Raw genomic sequence first — 10,752 nt, forward strand, 5'->3', positions numbered from 1 at the left:
GTTTTGTATGCAAAACTCTTTTTTTTTTTTCATCGTTCGGGACTTATTTTGTTTTGATCATTTCCTCAAGCAAGCAGTCACCTTAAATATGGTCACATTTTAATGAGGGATGACAATAACAAGTCTTTCCTGTTAGCTGATACTTTGTGACGACTCTCTCTGGAATAATACCAAGGCGGATAAGCCAGTGGATCTGGCATTGTTTGACTTTCAAAGCCCACAGATGCAGAGAGAAGTGTCTGAGATAATCTGAGATTCCTGAACCGTTGAACAAGGACGTCTGTGCCTGCAGTTAGATATTTAAAGGATGGCTGCAAGAATTCTTTTTGAGCATCTTTTGCATATTTTTGCATCCATTTCCCCAAATCAGTGAGCTGAATTTTGCCTTGGAGATATTTTATTGTCGCAGTTATGGTCTTTGTCTCTCGCACTGTCTCTAAGTCTTTGTCGAACATGAATACATATTCGGGGTCGCTCGAGTTTGGCGAAGGTGCCAGGATGACGACGAGGAGTGTGTCGTGCGGTACATCATGCAATGACAGGGCAGCACTAAATCACAGAGTGGGGATTTCAGTGACGACAGGAGAGGAGGATTTAGAGAAGTACAGTATCGCAGAGAAAGCTGGAGAAATCAGGCCACCGTTGCGACAGACGTGTTCCACCTGAGTCAGGGGAAAGTGCTGAGGGAGTGTAAACCTGCGCCGTTTCTTTTTCGCCTAGGCACCGAACTTTCACATTAATTACTGGAGTTACTGGTGACAACTTGACAAACAATACATTTGCACACAAATGTCTCATTTAGGAAATAGAAGGCATCTAGGGAGATCCTGTCTGGAGCCCGCGCATTAATCAAAGCCATCTGTTCACATTGCAAGCTTTATTGAAACCCCGCCATCGCAGGCTGCTTTATCCTTCTCCAGATGAACGATTGCCTTTCCTAAAGGCTGGCATGGAGAGGGTTTTAAGACGGGGAAATGTTGAAATGCTTTTTTTCTCTTTTTCTTTTTTTGTGCATTTCCTAGAACATAATGGTGAAAAATTATACTCTCATGTCTGCTGCTTGTTTCAACGCTATTTTTGCATGATGTGAACTTCAATGGGTTGCCATACAGCTCTTGTGGGAGTAGCAGGGGCCAGAAACATTGACATCGCTCTTTCTTCTCTTTCATTAGGCAAGTAAACTGATCTGCTGGTTTTTCACAACCATGCTCAAATTCCCTTCCCCCTCAAACATTTATGAGTTTGCCAGCAGGCCACGAGCAATGAGACCCTCTCCATCCCATGCCCCTTTCCTATCCTCTCTAAAAACCTACAGTGGGGTCGGTCTACTGTGAATGCAAAGCTATACGCATTTTTTTTTTTTTTTTTTGTCTGCAGTTGAGAATAGGATGAGTTTCATGAGAGCACACTTGACATGAAAAGCACTAATGATCCTCTTTCCCCGGAGGGTAGCGGTGGCCAAATGATTGCTCTGTGTGTGACTGTCACATCTATCCATATTAATAAATCCACAGGATTGTGTCTTTTAGCTGTCAGTGTAACCTGCTGGTACAGAGAGAACAGCCAACTGATGGTGGGTCCAAAAAAAAAAAAAAAAAGTCTTCTTCTTCTCCATCCATTCCCATGAGATTCTTTTTAAAGATACCAGCTTGCACTGCAAAAATGCCAATCCTGAGTAATTCAGTCCAGTGCTGACTCTTCAAATCTTGTGTTTTCCTTAAAGACAGATAAAAATATCCCAGGCAGGAATTAGCGAGGTCACTGTACACACTGCAGGTCTGGGGTACTTACAGCCAATTAAAGTTCTCAATTTAGATGCCACCAGCTCCCACAAACAATGAGTCGGACTGATGGGGATTTTGGCGCAGAGAGTCGCACGTCCCTATGTTATTCTGTTTTATACAGAGGCATAGCCTGAAGCAAGAAATAATTAGAAACTGTCACGCAGTCATAGCAGAGAAGCACTGCATGACACCACGCGTCATCTCGTTATGAGTTTTAAGCTATGACTCATTAAAACGAGGATCGGGCCGATCATATAATACCACTCTTTTCTTTCTGTCTCTTCTCTTTTCCTATGACATTTCTTTCCTTAATCCATTACTTGATCCAACGGCTTCTTTACACATCAGTCCTGTAGCAGTTTCCTACACTCGTCCTTGAATCATTTCATTCTCTAAAGATTGGCAGAGTTAAAACACTGAGGCTCAAACATAGTGGTACTTTTTTCTAAACACTCTGGGGTAATTACATCTTTGATGAATTGTAAATATCCATAAAAGCACAGTGAGGACTTAACCTCCCGGTCCTCAACGGCAGCTACAGCCCCGACTTGAGCCTCACTTATACCTGGGATCATAAATACACAGTAGATGTTGCATGATTGCTTTAATGCGTAATTACGCTGTGGCAGGTGGATGCTATTTCCATTCTTGAGAGCACGATTCAAAGACTCAACATGGCTTTTCGCAGCAGATGAAAAGGTCTGTATAGGACACAGGAAGTTTTTTTTCAAGATAGTGTAGCACAAATTCAGCCAACCTTTGTTATTTCCTACATGCAGCTAGATATACACTCTTAATTTATAACATATCAGTGAATGAGACTTCCATGTTGTTCAGCCACTCTGAAAGCAGGACTGTACATGTTCTGTTCTAGAAATGTGAATTTCTAGAATTGTGAATGTGAATATGTTTCACAGATTCATAAGCAGTTAAATACTGTAAATCACATTTTCTCTGTGCCTATCTTTATTACATATAAATGAATGTATGAGGTATCTGCTGATTAACATTCCTTAACAGATGTCATCTAATCACAGTCATAGTGAGTGGATCATGTTTATGATGAGAGACAGGAATTCATGATACATCCTGCATTAATTCATGCATTTGGTCGTCATGCGCCGCTGCGTGAATTAAACATTTATATCCTATAAATGTTACCTCGCGTTGCAGTTACTGGTTATATCCACATGGGGGCGGTGTGTGTGTGCTGTTTTGAACACACGGACATCTGCATGGACTTGATGTGACTCATCGGTGAGAAGCAACATGAAAACTAAACGGTTTGATTTGCCTGATAGCCTCGGGCCTTCAGACAAGCATATTTGTGCCTGCAGCAACAAGGCCTCTAGTATTAAGACGTGTGTTCATGCCATGCAGTGTATTCTTCACACAGATTGTGACCTCAAGAACACAGAGACCCAGGAACACAGACGTCACACTTAGTCAGCATGAACACGTTCGAGCTGAAGGTGGGACGGTAGACTGGCAAAACAGTCACATATATAATCTACCAGCCGTTCCCCCGTTTTATTCCGGGCAGTCTGACCTCCTGACTGCAGCCTGATCACTTTGGCTAAAAGACCCACCAGGCTCTTACCAGCCCCGCAATTTATAGCGAATGCACTGACACGGAAACACACACTCTGGGTTCAAAACCAGTTCAACTTTATTAGAAGAAGTTAGGGAATAAAAAAAAAAAAGAAAAAGAAAAAAAGAACACAGAACAGCTGCATTAAAATGTTAAGGCCTCTCTGGAAAGGCGTGTGGGTTTAGACAACAGACTGTGATTTGTCCAGCCTTCGGTCATCCTCTGAGTAACGTCGGAAGGTCTCCCCCAGCAGCGGCTCCAGGGCCTCGGCTGAGCGGTAGGAGCGGGCACGCACGGCGCAGGCAATGACGCCTCCCACCACCGCCACCACCAGCACCGCCGCAACGATGGCGATGGTGATGATCTCAGACAGGGTGTAGGCAGGAGCTGTGGAAAAAAGGCCGTGGTCATCAGGGGTCATTGGCTTTTGTGGATATGAGTCTGTGTGTGTGTGTGTGTGTAACCCTACTCACTTGGCCACTGGACCTCATAAGAGTATCCCAGATTGTCTGGGGCAGGGAGAAACATCTCAGCGTTGGTGACAGGAGGCCAGAAGGGAACCATGTTGGCTCTGCGGTTGTGCCCAATCGGAGCGTTCTCCTCTGGGTAAACTAGTTCACCTGCAGGATGAGGAGAGAAAAAGTAGGTTTATCCGTCTCAGACGTCGTCCTCGGTGGGTTATGTTTCTGTGTCTAGCTGAGCCTGTGCGTACCCGCTTGGTGCCTGCTGAGCCACTCGTCGAAGATGGCGTCGGTGAACGTGTGCAGCAGGACGAAGATGGGATCGTTGGGCGAAAGGTGAGTCTGTCCGCCCGTCCCGTTGAGGAAGAGGTGAGCTAAGTTGTGGAGGCTGCGGACCACCGGGTCGTACATCCCCTGGGGGGCGCTGTAGCCTAGAAAATAGGTCACGAGAAAAAGCCATTAAATGAAAGTCTTGATTTACCAAAATTAGGAACAACAAATGTCATGGAGTTAACAATCTGTATGTGGGCGGAGGGTTTAGTGTGTGTGTGTGTTCATGTTCTTGGCTTGGTGCTCGCATCTGTGCCGTCACACCGCACTTGGGCAGACTGAGCCCGAAGGGGAGATCTTTAATCTTAGGTTAAATTCTAAACAGCGACGCACAACTGCGCACCTTCAATCGTGTTCCTGAAGCTCTCGGAGGAGGTGGAGTAGTAAGGTGGGGTGTCGAAGGTGTTGAGCTCCAGACAGTCCAACACATCCTGGGGCTCTGGCAGCCTCTGCACCATGGGCCGAGCCACGTTGCCCGCCGGGTTCCTCCTGATGGGGCTGGTCTCTGTGCCTGGGTTGATAAGGACAGAACCCACAGTCAAGAGATTGAACATTGTCTGACTCAAGTGATCAAAAGTTGAACAGCTCGTCATAAAAGCAGTTCTGTTTTGTTTGTTTTTTTGTTAGTCGAGACACGGGCCAATGAAAAGTGAGATGATTAGAAATGTTGTTTTATTCAACTCTAATTCTACGGAGGAGTCTAGACTGGTTTGATCAGCCTTAAACATGACAGGATGGCAGTTTTCTTTTTTTAATAATTCACTGAAAGTCAACAGCAGTGAGTGAAACAGAAGGTTTCTCTTTTTTTCCTCCCCTCTCTCGCAACGCGTGATCTCTTTCTGTCTTTTTTTGCCACCACACACCACCCCCCCCACACACACACACACACACTCTCCCACATGGACATAAACACACACGCACCACGAGCGCATAAACAGAAGGCTACATAACCGACTTGTCTGTCTGTTTGAAGATTATTCCCTCAGATCAAAGGAACCGGTAGACTGCGCGATTCCTGTCTTCAACGAGCACACGCACAAATGAGGCGAAGCCCCCCTCTAACCCACTTAAGGAGACGCTGGCTTGTCGACGCACGAAATACCGGGGCCTGTCATGACTCTCCAAGGGGATTAATGAGACAGATCACTCACACGTCGGCCGATCACATGTTGTACCTGCTACCGAATTCCCTTTGGCTTTTTTTTTCTTTTTTGTTTCTTTGTTTCTTATATGTGTTGGATTGTTCAAAAAAAGGGACCCAGCCCGGCTTAATCTGTTTGTAAAATAAAAGAGGATTGATTCTATTTAACCGCAGATGAAAAGAAATGTTGTGTGAGTGAGGCCTTGAGAACTAACTTTCGCGTTTGTAATCTGGCCGCCGGTGCGGAATGAGACCCAGTCCCTGCAAATCTGATCACCCAAAGTCCAGCGTATTACGGTGTTTTACACAGGGTTGCCTTATTCTGGGCTAAACTGCTTGACCCGTTGGGAATTAACGCTCGAAAAAGCTACTGTGTGCTCTGATGTTAGCCACAGAGAGAAATTAGGCTTGCTGAGGTTGAAAAGGTTCAGAACCGAGCGCTCACAATACTTTGGATGCAACTCAGATGTAGAAGTTGCCTAACGAGTTGAGCGGTTTCAAACAAACTGTAGTAATAGCGAGCAATATCGAATGCGGCACAACAGCTGTGAGGTATTATTTATAGCGGCTTATGTTCCACATGCTCTCTTTATGAGCTCTTTGCCCTCTTTCCTGATGCAGCTGAGACTACTACGCTGTACATCAGTTCCGTTCCCCCTGCGGAGTGCGACTGTCGCTTTGTGCTGTCTGCGTCCGGGCCCTCACTGTTGCAGACGGTGCCCATCGTGTCGTAGTCGTCCACGCTCTCGCAGATGACCCTCCACTGGGAGAACACGGAGTTGGGGCTGAGGGAGCTCATGTCGAAAGAGCTCCTGGCTCCCAGCAGGTCGTCGGTGCAGATGTCGCAATCGCTGCCTCCGATGGCAAAGTTCCAGTAAGGCAGGGCAAAGGTGGGGTCGCCCAGCATGTCCTGCGCACAGGGGATGGAATAAAGGAAGAGGGCATTTGTTCAGGGATGGATCAGTATATATTATCTTTGCACTCTCTTTTGTTTTTTTACTATACCACTTCTCTCATTATCTCTTTTACTTCTCTGTCTGTTCTGCCCCGCTTTCCCTCCTTTCCCTCGCTTCCTCGGCTTCTCCCGTACTCACGTCCTCCATCGTCGCTCCATCAGCCCCAAAAGCCTCCTCTGCTTCCCCTCTTTCCCCTCCCTCCCTTCCTCCCTTCCCACCCTCCGCTCACCTGCATGTCTCTCTCCAGCTGCAGCAGATGAAATCGGTGCCAAGTGACGAAGCCGGGGCCCTCGTGGGAGAAGTCGACGCCGCCAAAGCTGGCCTGGCTCGGCCCGAGGAAGGTTTTACTGACCGAGTAGTAGTGGCTCCAAACAAAGTAGTTGTAAATGGTGATGTTCTCAAACTGCGGGGTGTTGCCGTCGGGCCCGAGCACCTCCTGGTACCTGCGGGTGAGAATTCCATATTGGTCGACTGGGATGTGTGAGAGTTAAACTGCAAATTGTGTTTCTGTGTGTTGCTGCTGAGGGTGACTTTCCAATATGAGGCCTGCAGCTAAGATCCCAAGAATGGCCATTAACACAGAAGAAATTAAATTGTTTTATTGGCAGGTTAAAAGGCTTCTTCTACCTGCAGCTGAGAATCGCTCAGAAAATTAATCTACTATAATCCTCAGCTGACTCGGAAGGAGGTTATTCACAGATTTATGTACTGTTACTTAAAAAGATTACGAATCCCACCACACCTGCCTAAACTGATAATTTTTTTTCCTCCACCTGCAGCTCCAACAGGAGGCCTGCCACGAGAAGTTTGACGATTTCACTGATAATTTTCAAAACACAGCGTGGGCTCACCCGTAGCTGGATTGCAGCGCTTTTAACTGCCAGACTCAGCGAGACAGAGCCTGCGGATCCTTGGGCGAAAACTGTCTTGATACGAGACCAAAGACTGGCTGAATAAAGATCAGTCTCCCTTTGAAATTACTTCATTAATTTTGTGGAATATTCTGGCTGTATTAGCCCGTACAGAATGACATATGCCCGTGTTTGTACCGTCTTGTGCAGATGACCAAGTCGGGGTGGACGGTCCTCTTCGCCTGGTCCAAAGCACTCACAAACGCCTGCTTCTCAGCTGTGCTCATCTGCATGATGTTCCTCCTTACTTGAGCGAGGTTAATGGAGGGAGGAGAAGACGGGGGGCCAGGAGGAGAGGAGGAAAAGATTATTAAAAATTAACAGTTACATTTCTTTTTTCCCTGACAATAAATGTTTCCGTCACTCCCTCGACTCATGTCTTTCCCCACATCTTTGAGGGCCCACTGAGATCTTAAATTGGACAGTGGGAATTTTTTTTTTTTAGGGTTGCCAGCGCCGACCTGGGACAGCATCCACTTTCTTACCCACAGAGATCCTCTGATCACAGTTCGGTCCAGTCAGCCCGTGTCGACAGCGGCCGCAGTTGTAGCCAGTGAAATTCCCATTACACTGGCAGCTGCGGTTGAAGAATCTCAGCGGCCACCTCTCTCTGTCGTCACGTCCAGCATAAGGGTACTGGGGACCGTGGCGCCGGTTGTCTGCAGCGATGGCCACGCACTGGCCCCTCCCCGTGCTGGAGCCACACTCGTCCCCCGCCGCCCCCGAAAGAGACGGGCAGCACTGGCCGCTCAGCAGCCCCTCGGGGCTCACACACTCCCGGGGGAACTGGGCCAGCGTTTGGGTGGCACACAGGGTCACCAGCAGGAGACCCAATCTCCACATGCTGCCATCCACAGAGAAGGAAGATGAAAGAAGGGGGACGCAGAGTAGAGAAAGAGAGGGGAAACGCTTTACGTGTTGAGAATTGTTTCACATCCATCTTTTTTTCTAAACCACTTATCATGTTCAGGGATGTAGGGGGCCGCCAGCCTCACGCATTTGTCAAGACGAAGACAAAAAAAAAATAAAAAATTCAAAGTCTACGCCGCAGACATACGCTTCAATTAAGCTCAAGAACAACTCTCTCGGTTTGTGTTCTCTTGTTAAAGCCAATTGTCTTAACATTATTCTGAAACTTCACTTCTTACATGCCCCTGCAGGCAGCTTCAGTCGTTATTCATAATTCACAAAGCCATTAGCTTTCAACTCTTACAAGTTCAAAAATGCTTTCAACAATAGACGACAAGAGATGATTTGCTTCAGCCTTTTTTTTTGTTCATTCTTCGAGTTAGATTTGCTTGTCTTTTGAAGCTTGTTGATTAGGGATGAATGAAGGAGTGACTAATAATTTGGCAGGAGCAATTTTTTTTTTTTGACAACAAAACAGTGATAACAGCCACCAAACACAAGCTAGCAATTAAAAAAAGAAGACAAAAAAAACTTGGAGAAAAGAGTGTTTTACATATCTTTTGTACCAGATTCTGCCTGTTATTAAGTGCATTACTTAACCACTCACAACACTGAATCAGTGGCAGAAATAAAACTGTTTTGATTATTGTTTTTTTTTTCTTTTTTTTTCCATTTAACTATGCCAGTAGCTTAATTGTACATTTGTTTCATGTCCACTTTCAGCAGTTAAATGAAACAAGTTGGAAGACCTGTTGCAATCTACAGTTCACTCTGTGAAAAAGGCGTCAGTGTGAATCCCCTACCTCTGACTGTGCATGCTGCTCCTCTCTGTCTGCAGAACTGTAGCCCCCCAAGAGTCGGCTCATTCTTATTTCTTGGCTTAAATAGCTGCTGAGCGCATGACCGGGCCTCGTGTAAGCACACACACAGCAGACACAGAGTACACATGGCTACACTTGAGGGTTCAAGCCCCTTCTCAAACACTCATTCATAGGCCTTGTGATCATAACCCAAATGACGCCAGTGTGTGTGTGCATACGCAAGCACACAATAAAAAGACTCGACTGTGAGATAGCATTCTCGCTAAATTTAGCCATTTTTTGCCAAGTGACTATATGATGGCTCCATATCTGTGGAGGCTCAAGTGAGTCATTTGCTTCCTGCAATAACTCAATTTGTTTGCTTGAATAAATTTTTTTTTTTAAAAAAAAGAAAAATCCCCCTGGAGGGCAAGAACATAAAACACAAATTCAACATCATCATTTTAATTTGGTTCTGCTCAGATCATAAATGACGATACAGGAGGTCAGGAGTTATGCAGAGTAAAAATCAAATCAATTTTATACCTCATCTCAACAATGTAAAATCATTTTTTCTTCTTCTCGCAGGATAGTATTGTACAACATAATGAAATGCTGATATGGTTCCATGCAGCGCTTCTGTGCTGAGCTGCTGATGAGACAGGACAGCTGAACGTAGCCGCTGTCCCTCTCACATCTCGTTCAACAGCTTTGTACAGCACATGACTGGTGTGGTCGTGTTCAGTAAGAAAAACATTTTAACAACTGAATTCTAGCCAAAACTACGTTCACATCTCTCTCTCTTTTTTATTTTTTTTTTTTTTCAATCTCATTGACTCACACGCGCTCACGTCCACGCTCAGAGGGTTTTAAAAGACAACCATTCACACCAGCGTGCTCACCTGTTAATGCACGTTCCTTCCTCCGCACATCCACACAGGCCAGAGTAGTTACAGAGTCTCTTTCTTTCAATTAACACTCACACCGACAGACAAAACGTTATAAACACGGAATACAACATGTGTTACATATACAGTAAGGTTGTCACAATACCAGAATTTTAAACCTCAGTACAATACTAAAAAAAAAAAAAAAAAAAATGATACTCGATACCTCTTTCGATACCACAGCCCAGAGACAAAAAAATTAAATCATTGGCACACATACAGTAATAGGATTATATTTGTTTCCGTCTTTTCATGAGTCACTGAACACGTACTGTACCAGCACACAACCTGCACGTTTAAACCCGTGCAGCCTTGGGCTGAAAATCTGAATCATAGATCTGGTTTTAAAACTTCGGCACCTTTGATACAAGTTGTGTGGCTATCGTACAGTTTAAACATGTAGGTATCAAAACAGCATTACGGTATCAGGACTTTTGACAACCTTAAAGGTCCACTTTGTACGAAAGCTGATTTTTGAGTTCTCATTCCCGACTCGTCACATAGCGTAATAAATTTGTGAAGGCGACTGACCCGACCTGCAATCCCAAAGCGCCCTGGATTTGCCAGGTTGGGAACGGGACTCAAGAATCGACTTCCTGACAGTGGTGGGCCTCTAATATACAGTAGTTATTACAGTCAGAATCCAAGGCAGTCTGTGTTGGGTTGGTTAGGGGATGAGAATTCGGGGTAATTCACTGGGGAAATTGGGCATTGGGTGCAGGGATGGAGAGTGGCTTTTTGGGGGTTTTACTGGAGGAGACACAGCAGTTGGACCCCCCCTAGAGAATGGAAGTCCTGGGGTCTTGTGAAGAGTCTGGTCCTGGTCCAGAATTGGCCGACTCCTCTGTAGAGCTGGGCGGGAGGTCGGACATGGCTATCGCATGCTCCTCCTCGTGCTGCTCTTTGTTCTGGGCCAAGGTCG

The 10,752-nt window shown here is 45.7% G+C and overlaps 1 protein-coding gene across 1 annotated transcript; it reads right to left on the reverse strand.

The window, feature by feature from the left end:
• Positions 1-3,436: 3,436 nt before the first annotated feature.
• tyrp1b (tyrosinase-related protein 1b) lies at positions 3,437-9,103 on the reverse strand. The gene is made up of 9 exons (XM_037103621.1): positions 8,887-9,103; positions 7,660-8,018; positions 7,313-7,421; positions 6,493-6,706; positions 6,013-6,217; positions 4,510-4,677; positions 4,088-4,267; positions 3,849-3,995; positions 3,437-3,762 (listed from the first exon to the last, which is right to left on the reverse strand). The coding sequence occupies exons 1-9, from the start codon at positions 8,898-8,900 to the stop codon at positions 3,557-3,559; spliced, it is 1,602 nt and encodes a 533-aa protein (XP_036959516.1). The 5' UTR covers positions 8,901-9,103; the 3' UTR covers positions 3,437-3,556.
• Between the last annotated feature and the right edge of the window lie 1,649 nt (positions 9,104-10,752).

The sequence above is a fragment of the Acanthopagrus latus genome, chromosome 1 (assembly GCF_904848185.1).
Source record: "Acanthopagrus latus isolate v.2019 chromosome 1, fAcaLat1.1, whole genome shotgun sequence".
Classification (NCBI taxonomy): domain Eukaryota; kingdom Metazoa; phylum Chordata; class Actinopteri; order Spariformes; family Sparidae; genus Acanthopagrus; species Acanthopagrus latus.